At 65.0% G+C, this 21279-nt stretch overlaps 1 protein-coding gene across 1 annotated transcript in view; it reads right to left on the bottom strand.

Annotated features, from left to right (window-relative positions):
- The window catches only part of LOC311200823 (olfactory receptor 14C36-like), a gene marked incomplete at both ends in the record, with an annotated part of 45521 nt that extends 31476 nt beyond the window's left edge, over nucleotides 1-14045 (bottom strand). The window contains one exon of the mRNA XM_084275128.1: nucleotides 13967-14045. Coding sequence (XP_084131254.1) covers nucleotides 13967-14045 — 79 coding nt within the window. The remainder of the gene's footprint in view (nucleotides 1-13966) is intronic.
- Between the last annotated feature and the right edge of the window lie 7234 nt (nucleotides 14046-21279).

Here is a 21279-nt window from a genome sequence, read left to right as displayed (position 1 = left end):
GACCTGACTTGACTTGACCGGCCGCTTGACCTTTCCGGCCACCTTGCTGGACCAGCCGCCCCACCTGACCGGCCGCCTTCCTGACCTGAACGGCCGCCTGACCTGACTGGCCTCTCTGACCGGCTGCCTTTCCCGAACAGCCGCCTGACCTGACCTGACCAGCTGCTTGACCTGACCGGCCACCTTGCCTGACAGGCTGCCTCCCCGACTAGCCGCCTGCCTGATCTGACCGGTCGTCTTCCTTTACCTGACTGGCCACCTGACCGACCGACCACCTGACCTGACCTGACCTGACTGGCCCACTCCCTGACTGGCCACCTGACATGACCTGACCTGACCTGCCGCCTGACCTGTCCAGATGCCTGACCTGAACTGACGTGACCGGCCGCCTGACCTGATAGGCTGCCTTGCCAGACTTGAATGGCCGACTACCTGACTGGCCGCCCGACGTGACTGGCCGCCTTCCCAGACTTGTCTGGTCGCCTGCCTGACCGGCTGCACTACCTGACCGGCTGCCTTGCCGGACCGACCAGCTGGCCTGACCAGCCGTCTTCTCTGGCCTGACTGGCCACCTGTCCAACAGACGGCCCAACCTGACCAGCCACCTAGCTCGACGTGACCGGCCTCCTGCCCGATCGGCCCCACGACGTGACGAGCCTCCTTCCTGATTGGCTGCCTGACCTGACCAGCTGCCTTTCCTGACTGGCCGCCTTGCCCGACACAACCGGCTGCATATCCAACTGTCCGCATTCCCCGACCGGCCGCCTGCCTGACCGGCAGCCTGACCTGACCGGATGCCTAACCTGACCTGACCGGTCGCATGCCCGACCAGCCTCCTTGACCGACCTGACAGGCCAACTGACCATCCGCCTCTCCCAACCTGACCGGCCGCCTGCCCGACCTGCCCGGCCGCCCGACCCACCAGACTGTCCACTGCCCGACCAGCCTCCTGACCTGACCGGGCTCCTTGCCCGACCTGACCGGCCGCGTACCCGACCGGCCACCCTACCTGACCAGCCACCTCGCCGACCTGACCGGCCGCCTGACCTGACCTGACCCAACTGGCGGCCTGACCTGACCGGCCGTCTTGCCTGACCTGACCGGCTACGCGATCTGACCGGCCACCTGCCCGAACTGACTGGCCGTGTGATCCGACCGTCCACCTGAACTGATTGGCTGCCTTGCACGACGTGACCGGCTGCCTCCCTGACTGGCTGCCTGGCCTGAACTGACCAGCCACCTGACCTAACCACCCGCCTCGCCCGACCTGACCACCCGCCCGCCCGACCGGGCTGCCTGACCTCACCTGACCGGCCACCTGACCTGACCGCCCGCCCGAACTGACTGGCCGCCTGCCCCACCTTACCGGACGCCTGCCTGACCTGACCAGCCTACTTGCCCAACATTACCGTCCGCCTGACCAACCCGCTGCCTTCCCGACCTGATCGTCCGCCTGAGTGACCGGCTGCCTGTCCTGACCGGCCACCTGACCTGACTGGCTGCCTTGCTCTTCTTACTGGCCTCCTACCCGACTGGCTACCTGACCTGACCTGACCAGCCGCCTGACCTGACAGGCCTCCTTGCCCGCCTTGCCAGACCAGCCACCTGACGTGACCGGCCGCCATGCCTGACTCGATGCCTGACCTGACCTGACCGGCCTCCTGACCTGACAGGCCGCCTGCCTGACCAACGGCCCGACCTGTCCGGCCATCTTGCCCAACCTGACTGGCTGCCTGCCCGACCTGCTGCCTGACCTGACAGGACTCCTTGCCTGACCTGACTGGCCGCGTGATCTGGCCTGCCGCCTGCCAGAATTGACCGGCTGCCTTGCCCGACCAGCCGCCTGACCTGACCGGCCACCTCGCCCGACCTGACCTTCCACCTGACCTGACCAGACGCCTGACCTGACCTGATCTGACTGGCCACCTTACCCGAATTGACCAGACGCCTGCCCGACCTGACGCCTTGCCCGACCTGACCGGCCACCTGCCCGACCGGCATCCTGACCTCACCGGTCGCCTTGCCCGACCTGACATGCCGCCTGCCCAACCAGCTGACTCACCTGAGCGGCTGCCTTGCCTGACTGGCCGCCTGACCTGACCTGACTTTCCACGTGACCTAGCAGTCCGCCTTGCCTGACCGGCCACATGACCTGACATGACCAGACACCTGACCTGACTGTCCGCCTTGCCCGACCGGCCGCCTTGCCTGACCTGACCGGCCGCCTGACCAGCCGCCTTGCCCAACCTGATCGGCTGCCTACCTGACCGGGCGCCTAACCTGACCTGACCTGACCGGCCGCCTGACCTGACCTGACCTGACTGGCTGCCTGACCTGACCGGCTGCCTCACCTGACCTGTCCGGACCGGCCACCTTGCCCGAACGGACCAGCTGCCTGACCTGACCTGACCTAACCTGACCGGACGCCTGACCTGCCCATCCGCTTGACCTGACCGGCCGCCTGACCTGACTTGACTTGACCGGCCGCTTGACCTTTCCGGCCACCTTGCTGGACCAGCCGCCCCACCTGACCGGCCGCCTTCCTGACCTGAACGGCCGCCTGACCAGACTGGCCTCTCTGACCGGCTGCCTTTCCCGAACAGCCGCCTGACCTGACCTGACCAGCTGCTTGACCTGACCGGCCACCTTGCCTGACAGGCTGCCTCCCCGACTAGCCGCCTGCCTGATCTGACCGGTCGTCTTCCTTTACCTGACTGGCCACCTGACCGACCGACCACCTGACCTGACCTGACCTGACTGGCCCACTCCCTGACTGGCCACCTGACATGACCTGACCTGACCTGCCGCCTGACCTGTCCAGATGCCTGACCTGAACTGACGTGACCGGCCGCCTGACCTGATAGGCTGCCTTGCCAGACTTGAATGGCCGACTACCTGACTGGCCGCCCGACGTGACTGGCCGCCTTCCCAGACTTGTCTGGTCGCCTGCCTGACCGGCTGCACTACCTGACCGGCTGCCTTGCCGGACCGACCAGCTGGCCTGACCAGCCGTCTTCTCTGGCCTGACTGGCCACCTGTCCAACAGACGGCCCAACCTGACCAGCCACCTAGCTCGACGTGACCGGCCTCCTGCCCGATCGGCCCCACGACGTGACGAGCCTCCTTCCTGATTGGCTGCCTGACCTGACCAGCTGCCTTTCCTGACTGGCCGCCTTGCCCGACACAACCGGCTGCATATCCAACTGTCCGCATTCCCCGACCGGCCGCCTGCCTGACCGGCAGCCTGACCTGACCGGATGCCTAACCTGACCTGACCGGTCGCATGCCCGACCAGCCTCCTTGACCGACCTGACAGGCCAACTGACCATCCGCCTCTCCCAACCTGACCGGCCGCCTGCCCGACCTGCCCGGCCGCCCGACCCACCAGACTGTCCACTGCCCGACCAGCCTCCTGACCTGACCGGGCTCCTTGCCCGACCTGACCGGCCGCGTACCCGACCGGCCACCCTACCTGACCAGCCACCTCGCCGACCTGACCGGCCGCCTGACCTGACCTGACCCAACTGGCGGCCTGACCTGACCGGCCGTCTTGCCTGACCTGACCGGCTACGCGATCTGACCGGCCACCTGCCCGAACTGACTGGCCGTGTGATCCGACCGTCCACCTGAACTGATTGGCTGCCTTGCACGACGTGACCGGCTGCCTCCCTGACTGGCTGCCTGGCCTGAACTGACCAGCCACCTGACCTAACCACCCGCCTCGCCCGACCTGACCACCCGCCCGCCCGACCGGGCTGCCTGACCTCACCTGACCGGCCACCTGACCTGACCGCCCGCCCGAACTGACTGGCCGCCTGCCCCACCTTACCGGACGCCTGCCTGACCTGACCAGCCTACTTGCCCAACATTACCGTCCGCCTGACCAACCCGCTGCCTTCCCGACCTGATCGTCCGCCTGAGTGACCGGCTGCCTGTCCTGACCGGCCACCTGACCTGACTGGCTGCCTTGCTCTTCTTACTGGCCTCCTACCCGACTGGCTACCTGACCTGACCTGACCAGCCGCCTGACCTGACAGGCCTCCTTGCCCGCCTTGCCAGACCAGCCACCTGACGTGACCGGCCGCCATGCCTGACTCGATGCCTGACCTGACCTGACCGGCCTCCTGACCTGACAGGCCGCCTGCCTGACCAACGGCCCGACCTGTCCGGCCATCTTGCCCAACCTGACTGGCTGCCTGCCCGACCTGCTGCCTGACCTGACAGGACTCCTTGCCTGACCTGACTGGCCGCGTGATCTGGCCTGCCGCCTGCCAGAATTGACCGGCTGCCTTGCCCGACCAGCCGCCTGACCTGACCGGCCACCTCGCCCGACCTGACCTTCCACCTGACCTGACCAGACGCCTGACCTGACCTGATCTGACTGGCCACCTTACCCGAATTGACCAGACGCCTGCCCGACCTGACGCCTTGCCTGACCTGACCGGCCACCTGCCCGACCGGCATCCTGACCTCACCGGTCGCCTTGCCCGACCTGACATGCCGCCTGCCCAACCAGCTGACTCACCTGAGCGGCTGCCTTGCCTGACTGGCCGCCTGACCTGACCTGACTTTCCACGTGACCTAGCAGTCCGCCTTGCCTGACCGGCCACATGACCTGACATGACCAGACACCTGACCTGACTGTCCGCCTTGCCCGACCGGCCGCCTTGCCTGACCTGACCGGCCGCCTGACCAGCCGCCTTGCCCAACCTGATCGGCTGCCTACCTGACCGGGCGCCTAACCTGACCTGACCTGACCGGCCGCCTGACCTGACCTGACCTGACTGGCTGCCTGACCTGACCGGCTGCCTCACCTGACCTGTCCGGACCGGCCACCTTGCCCGAACGGACCAGCTGCCTGACCTGACCTGACCTAACCTGACCGGACGCCTGACCTGCCCATCCGCTTGACCTGACCGGCCGCCTGACCTGACTTGACTTGACCGGCCGCTTGACCTTTCCGGCCACCTTGCTGGACCAGCCGCCCCACCTGACCGGCCGCCTTCCTGACCTGAACGGCCGCCTGACCAGACTGGCCTCTCTGACCGGCTGCCTTTCCCGAACAGCCGCCTGACCTGACCTGACCAGCTGCTTGACCTGACCGGCCACCTTGCCTGACAGGCTGCCTCCCCGACTAGCCGCCTGCCTGATCTGACCGGTCGTCTTCCTTTACCTGACTGGCCACCTGACCGACCGACCACCTGACCTGACCTGACCTGACTGGCCCACTCCCTGACTGGCCACCTGACATGACCTGACCTGACCTGCCGCCTGACCTGTCCAGATGCCTGACCTGAACTGACGTGACCGGCCGCCTGACCTGATAGGCTGCCTTGCCAGACTTGAATGGCCGACTACCTGACTGGCCGCCCGACGTGACTGGCCGCCTTCCCAGACTTGTCTGGTCGCCTGCCTGACCGGCTGCACTACCTGACCGGCTGCCTTGCCGGACCGACCAGCTGGCCTGACCAGCCGTCTTCTCTGACCTGACTGGCCACCTGTCCAACAGACGGCCCAACCTGACCAGCCACCTAGCTCGACGTGACCGGCCTCCTGCCCGATCGGCCCCACGACGTGACGAGCCTCCTTCCTGATTGGCTGCCTGACCTGACCAGCTGCCTTTCCTGACTGGCCGCCTTGCCCGACACAACCGGCTGCATATCCAACTGTCCGCATTCCCCGACCGGCCGCCTGCCTGACCGGCAGCCTGACCTGACCGAATGCCTAACCTGACCTGGCCAGAATGGCCACCTGACCTGACCGTCTGCCTTGCCTGACCTGACCGGTCGCATGCCCGACCAGCCTCCTTGACCGACCTGACAGGCCAACTGACCATCCGCCTCTCCCAACCTGACCGGCCGCCTGCCCAACCTGACCTTCCACCTGACCTGACCAGCCGCCTGACCTGACCAGCCGCCTGACCTGACCTGATCTGACTGGCCACCTTACCCGAATTGACCAGACGCCTGCCCGACCTGACGCCTTGCCCGACCTGACCGGCCACCTGACCTGACTGGCTGCCTTGCTCTTCTTACTGGCCTCCTACCCGACTGGCTACCTGACCTGACCTGACCAGCCGCCTGACCTGACAGGCCTCCTTGCCCGCCTTGCCAGACCAGCCACCTGACGTGACCGGCCGCCATGCCTGACTCGATGCCTGACCTGACCTGACCGGCCTCCTGACCTGACAGGCCGCCTGCCTGACCAACGGCCCGACCTGTCCGGCCATCTTGCCCAACCTGACTGGCTGCCTGCCCGACCTGCTGCCTGACCTGACAGGACTCCTTGCCTGACCTGACTGGCCGCGTGATCTGGCCTGCCGCCTGCCAGAATTGACCGGCTGCCTTGCCCGACCAGCCGCCTGACCTGACCGGCCACCTCGCCCGACCTGACCTTCCACCTGACCTGACCAGCCGCCTGACCTGACCTGATCTGACTGGCCACCTTACCCGAATTGACCAGACGCCTGCCCGACCTGACGCCTTGCCCGACCTGACCGGCCACCTGCCCGACCGGCATCCTGACCTCACCGGTCGCCTTGCCCGACCTGACATGCCGCCTGCCCAACCAGCTGACTCACCTGAGCGGCTGCCTTGCCCGACTGGCCGCCTGACCTGACCTGACTTTCCACGTGACCTAGCAGTCCGCCTTGCCTGACCGGCCACATGACCTGACATGACCAGACACCTGACCTGACTGGCCGCCTTGCCCGACCGGCCAACTTGCCTGACCTGACCGGCCGCCTGACCAGCCGCCTTGCCCAACCTGATCGGCTGCCTACCTGACCGGACGCCTAACCCGACCTGACCTGACCGGCCGCCTGACCTGACCTGATCTGACCAGCCACCTTACCCGAATTGATCAGATGCCTGCCCGACCAGCCGCCACACGTGACCGTACAACTCTCCCGACCTGACTGGCCACCTGACCTGACCGGCCGCCTGACCTGACCTGACCTGACTGGCTGCCTGACCTGACCGGCTGCCTCACCTGACCTGTCCGGACCGGCCACCTTGCCCGAACGGACCAGCTGCCTGACCTGACCTGACCTAACCTGACCGGACGCCTGACCTGCCCATCCGCTTGACCTGACCGGCCGCCTGACCTGACTTGACTTGACCGGCCGCTTGACCTTTCCGGCCACCTTGCTGGACCAGCCGCCCCACCTGACCGGCCGCCTTCCTGACCTGAACGGCCGCCTGACCTGACTGGCCTCTCTGACCGGCTGCCTTTCCCGAACAGCCGCCTGACCTGACCTGACCAGCTGCTTGACCTGACCGGCCACCTTGCCTGACAGGCTGCCTCCCCGACTAGCCGCCTGCCTGATCTGACCGGTCGTCTTCCTTTACCTGACTGGCCACCTGACCGACCGACCACCTGACCTGACCTGACCTGACTGGCCCACTCCCTGACTGGCCACCTGACATGACCTGACCTGACCTGCCGCCTGACCTGTCCAGATGCCTGACCTGAACTGACGTGACCGGCCGCCTGACCTGATAGGCTGCCTTGCCAGACTTGAATGGCCGACTACCTGACTGGCCGCCCGACGTGACTGGCCGCCTTCCCAGACTTGTCTGGTCGCCTGCCTGACCGGCTGCACTACCTGACCGGCTGCCTTGCCGGACCGACCAGCTGGCCTGACCAGCCGTCTTCTCTGGCCTGACTGGCCACCTGTCCAACAGACGGCCCAACCTGACCAGCCACCTAGCTCGACGTGACCGGCCTCCTGCCCGATCGGCCCCACGACGTGACGAGCCTCCTTCCTGATTGGCTGCCTGACCTGACCAGCTGCCTTTCCTGACTGGCCGCCTTGCCCGACACAACCGGCTGCATATCCAACTGTCCGCATTCCCCGACCGGCCGCCTGCCTGACCGGCAGCCTGACCTGACCGGATGCCTAACCTGACCTGACCGGTCGCATGCCCGACCAGCCTCCTTGACCGACCTGACAGGCCAACTGACCATCCGCCTCTCCCAACCTGACCGGCCGCCTGCCCGACCTGCCCGGCCGCCCGACCCACCAGACTGTCCACTGCCCGACCAGCCTCCTGACCTGACCGGGCTCCTTGCCCGACCTGACCGGCCGCGTACCCGACCGGCCACCCTACCTGACCAGCCACCTCGCCGACCTGACCGGCCGCCTGACCTGACCTGACCCAACTGGCGGCCTGACCTGACCGGCCGTCTTGCCTGACCTGACCGGCTACGCGATCTGACCGGCCACCTGCCCGAACTGACTGGCCGTGTGACCCGACCGTCCACCTGAACTGATTGGCTGCCTTGCACGACGTGACCGGCTGCCTCCCTGACTGGCTGCCTGGCCTGAACTGACCAGCCACCTGACCTAACCACCCGCCTCGCCCGACCTGACCACCCGCCCGCCCGACCGGGCTGCCTGACCTCACCTGACCGGCCACCTGACCTGACCGCCCGCCCGAACTGACTGGCCGCCTGCCCCACCTTACCGGACGCCTGCCTGACCTGACCAGCCTACTTGCCCAACATTACCGTCCGCCTGACCAACCCGCTGCCTTCCCGACCTGATCGTCCGCCTGAGTGACCGGCTGCCTGTCCTGACCGGCCACCTGACCTGACTGGCTGCCTTGCTCTTCTTACTGGCCTCCTACCCGACTGGCTACCTGACCTGACCTGACCAGCCGCCTGACCTGACAGGCCTCCTTGCCCGCCTTGCCAGACCAGCCACCTGACGTGACCGGCCGCCATGCCTGACTCGATGCCTGACCTGACCTGACCGGCCTCCTGACCTGACAGGCCGCCTGCCTGACCAACGGCCCGACCTGTCCGGCCATCTTGCCCAACCTGACTGGCTGCCTGCCCGACCTGCTGCCTGACCTGACAGGACTCCTTGCCTGACCTGACTGGCCGCGTGATCTGGCCTGCCGCCTGCCAGAATTGACCGGCTGCCTTGCCCGACCAGCCGCCTGACCTGACCGGCCACCTCGCCCGACCTGACCTTCCACCTGACCTGACCAGACGCCTGACCTGACCTGATCTGACTGGCCACCTTACCCGAATTGACCAGACGCCTGCCCGACCTGACGCCTTGCCCGACCTGACCGGCCACCTGCCCGACCGGCATCCTGACCTCACCGGTCGCCTTGCCCGACCTGACATGCCGCCTGCCCAACCAGCTGACTCACCTGAGCGGCTGCCTTGCCTGACTGGCCGCCTGACCTGACCTGACTTTCCACGTGACCTAGCAGTCCGCCTTGCCTGACCGGCCACATGACCTGACATGACCAGACACCTGACCTGACTGTCCGCCTTGCCCGACCGGCCGCCTTGCCTGACCTGACCGGCCGCCTGACCAGCCGCCTTGCCCAACCTGATCGGCTGCCTACCTGACCGGGCGCCTAACCTGACCTGACCTGACCGGCCGCCTGACCTGACCTGACCTGACTGGCTGCCTGACCTGACCGGCTGCCTCACCTGACCTGTCCGGACCGGCCACCTTGCCCGAACGGACCAGCTGCCTGACCTGACCTGACCTAACCTGACCGGACGCCTGACCTGCCCATCCGCTTGACCTGACCGGCCGCCTGACCTGACTTGACTTGACCGGCCGCTTGACCTTTCCGGCCACCTTGCTGGACCAGCCGCCCCACCTGACCGGCCGCCTTCCTGACCTGAACGGCCGCCTGACCAGACTGGCCTCTCTGACCGGCTGCCTTTCCCGAACAGCCGCCTGACCTGACCTGACCAGCTGCTTGACCTGACCGGCCACCTTGCCTGACAGGCTGCCTCCCCGACTAGCCGCCTGCCTGATCTGACCGGTCGTCTTCCTTTACCTGACTGGCCACCTGACCGACCGACCACCTGACCTGACCTGACCTGACTGGCCCACTCCCTGACTGGCCACCTGACATGACCTGACCTGACCTGCCGCCTGACCTGTCCAGATGCCTGACCTGAACTGACGTGACCGGCCGCCTGACCTGATAGGCTGCCTTGCCAGACTTGAATGGCCGACTACCTGACTGGCCGCCCGACGTGACTGGCCGCCTTCCCAGACTTGTCTGGTCGCCTGCCTGACCGGCTGCACTACCTGACCGGCTGCCTTGCCGGACCGACCAGCTGGCCTGACCAGCCGTCTTCTCTGGCCTGACTGGCCACCTGTCCAACAGACGGCCCAACCTGACCAGCCACCTAGCTCGACGTGACCGGCCTCCTGCCCGATCGGCCCCACGACGTGACGAGCCTCCTTCCTGATTGGCTGCCTGACCTGACCAGCTGCCTTTCCTGACTGGCCGCCTTGCCCGACACAACCGGCTGCATATCCAACTGTCCGCATTCCCCGACCAGCCGCCTGCCTGACCGGCAGCCTGACCTGACCGGATGCCTAACCTGACCTGGCCAGAATGGCCACCTGACCTGACCGTCTGCCTTGCCTGACCTGACTGGTCGCATGCCCGACCAGCCTCCTTGACCGACCTGACAGGCCAACTGACCATCCGCCTCTCCCAACCTGACCGGCCGCCTGCCCGACCTGCCCGGCCGCCCGACCCACCAGACTGTCCACTGCCCGACCAGCCTCCTGACCTGACCGGGCTCCTTGCCCGACCTGACCGGCCGCGTACCCGACCGGCCACCCTACCTGACCAGCCACCTCGCCCGACCTGACCGGCCGCCTGACCTGACCTGACCCAACTGGCGGCCTGACCTGACCGGCCGTCTTGCCTGACCTGACTGGCTACGCGATCTGACCGGCCACCTGCCCGAACTGACTGGCCGTGTGACCCGACCGTCCACCTGAACTGATTGGCTGCCTTGCACGACGTGACCGGCTGCCTCCCTGACTGGCTGCCTGGCCTGAACTGACCAGCCACCTGACCTAACCACCCGCCTCGCCCGACCTGACCACCCGCCTGCCCGACCGGGCCGCCTGACCTCACCTGACCGGCCACCTGACCTGACCGCCCGCCCGAACTGACTGGCCGCCTGCCCCACCTTACCGGACGCCTGCCTGACCTGACCAGCCTCCTTGCCCAACATTACCGTCCGCCTGACCAACCCGCTGCCTTCCCGACCTGATCGTCCGCCTGAGTGACCGGCTGCCTGTCCTGACCGGCCACCTGACCTGACTGGCTGCCTTGCTCTTCTTACTGGCCTCCTACCCGACTGGCTACCTGACCTGACCTGACCAGCCGCCTGACCTGACAGGCCTCCTTGCCCGCCTTGCCAGACCAGCCACCTGACGTGACCGGCCGCCATGCCTGACTCGATGCCTGACCTGACCTGACCGGCCTCCTGACCTGAGAGGCCGCCTGCCTGACCAACGGCCCGACCTGTCCGGCCATCTTGCCCAACCTGACTGGCTGCCTGCCCGACCTGCTGCCTGACCTGACAGGACTCCTTGCCTGACCTGACTGGCCGCGTGATCTGGCCTGCCGCCTGCCAGAATTGACCGGCTGCCTTGCCCGACCAGCCGCCTGACCTGACCGGCCACCTCGCCCGACCTGACCTTCCACCTGACCTGACCAGACGCCTGACCTGACCTGATCTGACTGGCCACCTTACCCGAATTGACCAGACGCCTGCCCGACCTGACGCCTTGCCCGACCTGACCGGCCACCTGCCCGACCGGCATCCTGACCTCACCGGTCGCCTTGCCCGACCTGACATGCCGCCTGCCCGACCAGCTGACTCACCTGAGCGGCTGCCTTGCCCGACTGGCCGCCTGACCTGACCTGACTTTCCACGTGACCTAGCAGTCCGCCTTGCCTGACCGGCCACATGACCTGACATGACCAGACACCTGACCTGACTGGCCGCCTTGCCCGACCGGCCACCTTGCCTGACCTGACCGGCCGCCTGACCAGCCGCCTTGCCCAACCTGATCGGCTGCCTACCTGACCGGACGCCTAACCTGACCTGACCTGACCGGCCGCCTGACCTGACCTGATCTGACCAGCCACCTTACCCGAATTGACCAGATGCCTGCCCGACCAGCCGCCACACGTGACCGTACAACTCTCCCGACCTGACTGGCCACCTGACCTGACCGGCCGCCTGACCTGACCTGACCTGACTGGCTGCCTGACCTGACCGGCTGCCTCACCTGACCTGTCCGGACCGGCCACCTTGCCCGAACGGACCAGCTGCCTGACCTGACCTGACCTAACCTGACCGGACGCCTGACCTGCCCATCCGCTTGACCTGACCGGCCGCCTGACCTGACTTGACTTGACCGGCCGCTTGACCTTTCCGGCCACCTTGCTGGACCAGCCGCCCCACCTGACCGGCCGCCTTCCTGACCTGAACGGCCGCCTGACCTGACTGGCCTCTCTGACCGGCTGCCTTTCCCGAACAGCCGCCTGACCTGACCTGACCAGCTGCTTGACCTGACCGGCCACCTTGCCTGACAGGCTGCCTCCCCGACTAGCCGCCTGCCTGATCTGACCGGTCGTCTTCCTTTACCTGACTGGCCACCTGACCGACCGACCGACCACCTGACCTGACCTGACCTGACTGGCCCACTCCCTGACTGGCCACCTGACATGACCTGACCTGACCTGCCGCCTGACCTGTCCAGATGCCTGACCTGAACTGACGTGACCGGCCGCCTGACCTGATAGGCTGCCTTGCCAGACTTGAATGGCCGACTACCTGACTGGCCGCCCGACGTGACTGGCCGCCTTCCCAGACTTGTCTGGTCGCCTGCCTGACCGGCTGCACTACCTGACCGGCTGCCTTGCCGGACCGACCAGCTGACCTGACCAGCTGTCTTCTCTGACCTGACTGGCCACCTGTCCAACAGACGGCCCAACCTGACCAGCCACCTAGCTCGACGTGACCGGCCTCCTGCCCGATCGGCCCCACGACGTGACGAGCCTCCTTCCTGATTGGCTGCCTGACCTGACCAGCTGCCTTTCCTGACTGGCCGCCTTGCCCGACACAACCGGCTGCATATCCAACTGTCCGCATTCCCCGACCAGCCGCCTGCCTGACCGGCAGCCTGACCTGACCGGATGCCTAACCTGACCTGGCCAGAATGGCCACCTGACCTGACCGTCTGCCTTGCCTGACCTGACCGGTCGCATGCCCGAGCAGTCGCCTGACCTGACCGGCCACCTGACGTGACCAGACCGGCCGCCTGACTTCACCGGCCGCCTTGCCTGACCGGCCAGCTTATCTGACCGGCCGCCTGATGTGACCTTACCTGACCGTCCGCGTGACCTGACCAACCGCCTTCCCAGAGTTGACTGGTTGCCTGCCTGACCGGCCAGCTGATCTGACCGGCTGCTTTGTCCGACGGGACCGGCAGCCTGTCTGACCAACGGCCCAACCTGACTGGCCCCCTTGCTCGATGTGACCGGCCTCTTGCCCAATCAGCCCACCGACGTGACCGGCCTCCTACCCGATTGGACGCCCGACCTGACCGGCCACCTTGCCCAAATGGCTGCCTTGCCCAACCAGACTGGCCACCTACCCGACCGGCCACCTTGTCCAACAGGCCGCCTGCCTGACAGGCCACCTACCTGACAGGCTGCCTGACCTGACCGGCCACCTTGCCCAACCTCACTGGCCACATGACCTGACTGGCCACCTTGCACAACCTGACAGGCCACCTGACCTGACTGCCCACCTTGCTTGACTGGCCACCTGCCTGACCTGACTGGCCACCTGACCTTACCTGACTGGCCGCCTGACCTGACCTTACCTGACTGGCTGCCTGACCTGACCTGACCATCCGCCTGCCTGAATGGTCGCCTTGCCAGACTTGACGAGCAACCTGCCTGACCGGCCGCCAGCCCTGACCGGCCACCTCACATCACCGGCCAACTTACCTGACCGGCCATCTTGTCAGACTTGACCGGTCGCCTGCCCGACCAGGCACCCGACCTGACTGACTGCCTGACTGGCCGCACTACCTGACCAATCGCCTGACCTGACCGGCAGCCTGCCCGACCTTATCGGTCACCTTCCCAACCGGCCGCCTAACCTGACCGGCTGACTTGCCCAACTTGACAGGCTGCCTGTCCGACCAGCTGCCTGAACTGAGTGGTGGCCTTGCCCGACATGACCGGCCGCCAGCTCGACCGGCCGCCTGCCCGAACGACCGCCTGACCTTTCCGGCCGCCTGACCTGACCTGAGTGGCCGCATGACGGTCAGGTCGGGCAAGGCGTCCGGTCAGGACAGGTGGCCAGTCAGGTCAGGTAAGGCGGCTGGTCAGATCAGGTCAGGCGGCCAGTCGGGCAATGCGATCGGTCAAGTCAGGACGCTGGTTGGGCAAGGTGGCCGGTCAGATCGGGCAGGCGGCACGTCAGGCCGGGTAAGGAGGCCATTCGGGCACACGGCCAGTCAGGTCGGGCAAGGCGGCTGGTCATGTCGGGCGGCCGGTTGGGCAGGCTTCCAGTCAGGTCGGGCAAGGCGGTCGGTCATGTCAGACGGCTGGTCAAGCAGGCGGCCGGTCGGGCAAGGGGGCCAATCAGGATGGCAGACGGTCTGGTCAGGTCAGACGGCCAGTCAGGTCAGGTCAGGTGGCCAGTCGGGCAGACGGCTGGTCAGGTTGGGCATGGCAGCCCGTCAGGTCAGGAATCCGGTCAGGTCAGGTCAAGTCACTCAGCCAGTCAGGTCAGGTGGCCGGTTGGGCAAGGCGGCCTGTCAGGTCAGGTTGCCAGTCAGTTCAGGCAAGGCGGCCGGTCAGGTCAGGTCATGCGGCCAGAAGGGAGAGTCGACCAGTCAGGTCAGGTGACCAGTCGGGCAAGGCGACTGGTCAGGTCAGGCTGCAGGTCGGGAAGGCCAAATGTCCAGCGACTGCTCCCAAAGCGAAGAAGCCAAGACCCAGAGACCTAGCTGGCCTGAAGGGGCCCCAGGGGGCCCCCAAGCAGCCCCTCTCCATTTGGGTCTGGGGGCTTTCGTTGGGCCGGGAACCTGGGAGGTACCTGCCAGGTGGCAGGTCGCGGCCAGAGAAGCACTCTCCGGCCAACATTCCCAACGTGCAGCGACTGCTCCCAAAGCGAAGGAGCCAGGACCCAAAGACCTAGCTGGCCTGAAGGGGCCCCAGGGGGCCCCCAAGCAGCCCCTCTCCATTTGGGTCTGGGGGCTTTCGTTGGGCCGGGAACCTGGGAGGTACCTGCCAGGTTGCAGGTCGAGGCCCGAGAAGCACTCTCCGGCCAACATGCCCAACGTCCAGCGACTGCTCCCAAAGCGAAGGAGCCAGGACCCAAAGACCTAGCTGGCCTGAAGGGGCCCCAGGGGGCCCCCAAGCAGCCCCTCTCCATTTGGGTCTGGGGGCTTTCTTTGGGCCGGGAACCTGGGAGGTACCTGCCAGTTTGAAGGTCACGGCCCAAGAAGCACTCTCCGGCCAACATGCCCAACGTCCAGCGACTGCTCCCAAAGCGAAGGAGCCAGGACCCAAAGGCCTAGCTGGCCTGAAGGGGCCCCAGGGGGCCCCCAAGCAGCCCCTCTCCATTTGGGTCTAGGGGCTTTCGTTGGGCCGGGAACCTGGGAGGTACCTGCCAGTTTGCAGGCCGCGGCCCGAGAAGCACTCTCCGGCCAACATGTACAAACGTCCAGCGACTGCTCCCAAAGCGAAGGAGCCAGGACCCAAAGACCTAGCTGGACTGAAGGGGCCCCAGGGGGCCCCCAAGCAGCCCCTCTCCATTTGGGTCTGGGGGCTTTCGTTGGGCTGGGAGCCAGGGAGGTACCTGCCAGGTTGCAGGTCGCGGCCCGAGAAGCACTCTCCGGCCAACATGCCCAACGTCCAGCGACTGCTCCCAAAGTGAAGGAGCGAGGACCCAAAGACCTAGCTGGCCTGAAGGGGCCCCAGGGGGCCCCCAAGCAGCCCCTCTCCATTTGGGTCTGGGGGCTTTCGTTGGGCCGGGAACCTGGGAGGTACCTGCCAGCTTGCAGGCCGCGGCCCGAGAAGCACTCTCCGGCCAACATGCCCAATGTCCAGCGACTGCTCCCAAAGCGAAGGAGCCAGGACCCAGAGACCTAGCTGGCCTGAAGGGGCCCCAGGGGGCCCCCAAGCAGCCCCTCTCCATTTGGGTCTGGGGTCTTTCCTTGGGCCGGGAACCTGGGAGGTACCTGCCAGGTTGCAGTCCGCGGCCCGAGAAGCACTCTCCAGCCAAAATGCCAAACGTCCAGCGACTGCTCCCAAAGCGAAGGAGCCAGGACCCAAAGACCTAGCTGGCCTGAAGGGGCCCCAGGGGGCCCCCAAGCAGCCCCTCTCCATTTGGGTCTGGGGGCTTTCGTTGGGCCGGGAACCTGGGAGGTACCTGCCAGGTTGCAGGTCGCGGCCCGAGAAGCACTCTCTGGCCAACATGCCCAACGTCCAGCGACTGCTCCCAAAGCGAAGGAGCCAGGACCCAAAGGCCTAGCTGGCCTGAAGGGGCCCCAGGGGGCCCCCAAGCAGCCCCTCTCCATTTGGGTCTGGGGGCTTTCGTTGGGCCGGGAACCTGGGAGGTACCTGCCAGGTTGAAGGCCGCGGCTCGAGAAGCACTCTCCGGCCAACGTGCCAAACGTCCAGCGACTGCTCCCAAAGCGAAGGAGCCAGGACCCAAAGACCTAGCTGGCCTGAAGGGGCCCCAGGGGGCCCCCAAGCAGCCCCTCTCCATTTGGGTCTGGGGGCTTTCGTTGGGCCGGGAACCTGGGAGGTACCTGCCAGGTTGCAGGCCGCGGCCCGAGAAGCACTCTCCAGCCAACATGCCCAACGTCCAGCGACTGCTCCCAAAGCGAAGGAGCCAGGACCCAAAGACCCAGCTGTCCTGAAGGGGCCCCAGGGGGCCCCCAAGCAGCCCCTCTCCATTTGGGTCTGGGGGCTTTCGTTGGGCCGGGAACCTGGGAGGTACCTGCCAGGTTGCAGGCTGCGGCCCGAGAAGCACTCTCCGGCCAACATGCCCAATGTCCAGCGACTGCTCCCAAAGCGAAGGAGCCAGGACCCAGAGACCTAGCTGGCCTGAAGGGGCCCCAGGGGGCCCCCAAGCAGCCCCTCTCCATTTGGGTCTGGGGGCTTTCCTTGGGCCGGGAACCTGGGAGGTACCTGCCAGGTTGCAGGCCGCGGCCCGAGAAGCACTCTCCAGCCAAAATGCAAAACGTCCAGCGACTGCTCCCAAAGCGAAGGAGCCAGGACCCAAAGACCTAGCTGGCCTGAAGGGGCCCCAGGGGGCCCCCAAGCAGCCCCTCTCCATTTGGGTCTGGGGGCTTTCGTTGGGCTGGGAACCTGGGAGGTACCTGCCAGGTTGCAGGTCGCGGCCCGAGAAGCACTCTCTGGCCAACATGCCCAACGTCCAGCGACTGCTCCCAAAGCCTAGAAGCCAGGACCCAAAGGCCTAGCTGGCCTGAAGGGGCCCCAGGGTGCCCCCAAGCAGCCCCTCTCCATTTGGGTCTGGGGGCTTTCTTTGGGCCGGGAACCTGGGAGGTACCTGCCAGGTTGAAGGCCGCGGCTCGAGAAGCACTCTCTCACCAACGTGCCAAACGTCCAGCGACTGCTCCCAAAGCGAAGGAGCCAGGACCCAAAGACCTAGCTGGCCTGAAGGGGCCCCAGGGGGCCCCCAAGCAGCCCCTCTCCATTTGGGTCTGGGGGCTTTCGTTGGGCCGGGAACCTGGGAGGTACCTGCCAGGTTGCAGGTCGCGGCCCGAGAAGCACTCTCCAGCCAACATGCCCAACGTCCAGCGACTGCTCCCAAAGCGAAGGAGCCAGGACCCAAAGACCCAGCTGTCCTGAAGGGGCCCCAGGTGGCCCCCAAGCAGCCCCTCTCCATTTGGGTCTGGGGGCTTTCGTTGGGCCGGTAACCTGGGAGATTCCTGCCAGTTTGCAGGCCGCGGCCCGAGAAGCACTCTCCGGCCAACATGCCCAACGTCCAGCGACTGCTCCCAAAGCGAAGGAGCCAGGACCCAAAGACCTAGCTGGCCTGAAGGGGCCCCAGGGGGCCCCCAAGCAGCCCCTCTCCATTTGGGTCTGGGGGCTTTCGTTGGGCCGGGAACCTGGGAGGTACCTGCCAGGTTGGAGACCGCGGCCCGAGAAGCACTCTCCGGCCAACATGCCAAACGTCCAGGGAGAGCTCCCACAGCGAAGGAGCCAGGACGCAAAGACCCAGCTGGCCTGAAGGGGCCCCAGGGGGCCCCCAAGCAGCCCCTCTCCATTTGGGTCTGGGGGCTTTCGTTGGGCCGGGAACCTGGGAGGTACCTGCCAGGTTGCAGGTCGCGGCCCGAGAAGCACTCTCCGGCCAACATGCCCAACGTGCAGCGACTGCTCCCAAAGCGAAGGAGCCAGGACCCAAAGACCTAGCTGGCCTGAAGGGGCCCCAGTGGGCCCCCAAGCAGCCCCTCTCCATTTGGGTCTGGGGGCTTTCGTTGGGCCGGGAACCTGGGAGGTACCTGCCAGGTTGCAGGTCGCGGCCCGAGAAGCACTCTCCGGCCAACATGCCCAACGTCCAGCGACTGCTCCCAAAGCGAAGGAGCCAGGACCCAAAGACCTAGCTGGCCTGAAGGGGCCCCAGGGGGCCCCCAAGCAGCCCCTCTCCATTTGGGTCTGGGGGCTTTCGTTGGGCCGGGAACCTGGGAGGTACCTGCCAGGTTGCAGGTTGCGGCCCGAGAAGCACTCTCCGGCCAACATGCCCAACGTCCAGCGACTGCTCCCAAAGCGAAGGAGCCAGGACCCAAAGACCTAGCTGGCCTGAAGGAGCCCCAGGGGGCCCCCAAGCAGCCCCTCTCCATTTGGGTCTGGGGGCTTTCGTTGGGCCGGGAACCTGGGAGGTACCTGCCAGGTGGCAGGCCGCGGCCCGAGAAGCACTCTCCGGCCAACATGCCCAACGTCCAGCGACTGCTCCCAAAGCGAAGGAGCCAGGACCCAAAGACCTAGCTGGCCTGAAGGGGCCCCAGGGGGCCCCCAAGCAGCCCCTCTCCATTTGGGTCTGGGGGCTTTCTTTGGGCCGGGAACCTGGGAGGTACCTGCCAGGTTGAAGGCCGCGGCCCGAGAAGCACTCTCCGGCCAACGTGCCAAACGTCCAGCGACTGCTCCCAAAGCGAAGGAGCCAGGATCCAAAGACCTAGCTGGCCTGAAGGGGCCCCAGGGGGCCCCCAAGCAGCCCCTCTCCATTTGGGTCTGGGGGCTTTCGTTGGGCCGGGAACCTGGGAGGTACCTGCCAGGTTGCAGGCTGCGGCCCGAGAAGCACTCTCCGGCCAACATGCCCAACGTCCAGCGACTGCTCCCAAAGTGAAGGAGCCAGGACCCAAAGACCTAGCTGGCCTGAAGGGGCCCCAGGGGGCCCCCAAGCAGCCCCTCTGTGGGAAAAGCAGACGATGATTCTGCAGCTGCGAAATTGCACAGTGGAGCAAGCGACCAAGATCTGATAGCCTTGGTTGGACGAAAGTTGTGGGAGGCCTGATAGCCTTGGTCGGACGAAGGCTGTGAAGGCTGTGGGAGACCCGAAGAACGGGGCGTCTCAAAACATCATGAAGCGAGGAGCATTCCATTGTGTTGACGGTGTAACTGCAGCTGCGGTGTGAAGATAACCTTTAACCCTGATGACATCAGTAACCTGTAAAAAGCCTTCTGACGGTTTTATATTATCCAATCAATTTAAAGCTCGCTAAGCTTGACGCACTTAGAAAATATATAAGCTGCTGTATGTGTGCAATAAACCGGTCACTTGCTTACATTAAGCGGTGTCCCGTCTCTCAGTTGCGGCAAATGGTGACCCCGACGTTATTCAATCCAAAACGGACCGGACGACGTGATTCGATCCTAAGCGGACCGGAGGACGTGATTCGATCCGAAGCGGACCGGACGACTCGGCACTCCAAGGAACTGGAGAACTGCCTATCTGGCAGCTGGTCGCAACTCCCGCAGAACTACAGAGTACGCTGCTGAAAGGAAGCAGGAGCCGGCAAACAATCCCTCGGGGAAGAGAGGTGAGCTACGGGTAATCCAGATGGGAGGGCAAGTTTCAACATGATAAGACTATTTCGGGTCACGATCTTAAATGCACCTTGAAGTGGGTCCAGGTTAAAATCCCCACTAACGGCACTAACGGATATATGGGACTCCGTGGGTGTTAAACTTTGGGACGGAGCCACAAAGGGTGACCCCCAGGCGCAAAAACTGCTCCCTTGGTGGAGAATTATATTTGAAACTTTAAAAGAGCAAGAGCGCTCTAATAGAGCGAATCAATCGCCTGGAAAAGACTCTGACGGGGACGATTCCCCTGTCGCTCCTTCAGCCCCACCGGAACTGCCTCCCTCCTCTGAAACCGACCCTTCATTAGTGCCAAAGCCATCCTCAAATAAAGGGGGATTAGTAAATTACCCTCCTGAAGACGACCCCTTTGATCCTGGTCCTTCGGACCCAGAGGATGAGCCTGATTTGTTCCCCCCTGACCCGCACAACGTATGGACCAAAATCAAACGGCAAGCGTTACGGGAAGGGGACTTGGAAATGGCACAAAAAATCGTAGCACCGGTCATGTATCAAGGGCTCGGGCGCGGGGCTCAGTGGGAACCTCTGTTGTTCAACAGAACGGGGGAGATGTGGGAAAAGCAGACAATGATTCTGCAGCTGCGAAATTGCACAGTGGAGCAAGCGACCAAGATCTGATAGCCTTGGTCGGACGAAAGTTGTGAAGGCTGTGAAGGCTGTGGGAGACCCGAAGAACGGGACGTCTCAAAACATCATGAAGCGAGGAGCATTCCATTGTGTTGACGGTGTAACTGCAGCTGCGGTGTGAAGATAACCTTTAACCCTGACGACATCAGTAACCTGTAAAAAGCCTTCTGACGGTTTTATATTATCCAATCAATTTAAAGCTCGCTAAGCTTGACGCATTTTCTGCTCCTGTGCACTGGGTGGGAAGTGGGAGCTGAGCTTTTCTTGATAACTTTGCAGCAGGCAGTGCAAACTCATTTGTCATTAGGACTTGTTAGAGCATCTCCTGAGCCCTGCACACACAGAGGTTCCCCAGGGCAATGATCTGATGCCAGGAGGGGTCTGCAGAGCAGAGCAGAGCACTAGGCAGTTTGGATGAGGTCTGTGAGCACAGAGCAGGAGGTGACATGGGCAAAGAGCATCAGCTCCAGGGACAGCTCCAGGCAGCAGAGACATTGTCAGGTAGGGAGAAGGAGCTCCCTAACAGGTATCCGTCAGGTACGTCCCTGACATCTCCTGTTGTGCTGCAACTTTCCCGAAGCAACCGCCTGGTTTCTGTCTCCAAGCACAAACTGCACCCAGAGTTCAAGGATTTCATACTGAGTCTTCTCCTTGGCAGCCCAACCCCAGTGAGTAGAAACCCCTGAGTGTCTCTCTGTCTGTC

Source organism: Gallinula chloropus (assembly GCF_964237585.1).
Source record: "Gallinula chloropus genome assembly, chromosome: 25".
NCBI classification, from domain to species: domain Eukaryota; kingdom Metazoa; phylum Chordata; class Aves; order Gruiformes; family Rallidae; genus Gallinula; species Gallinula chloropus.
This window is presented reverse-complemented; position numbering and strand designations above follow the sequence as displayed.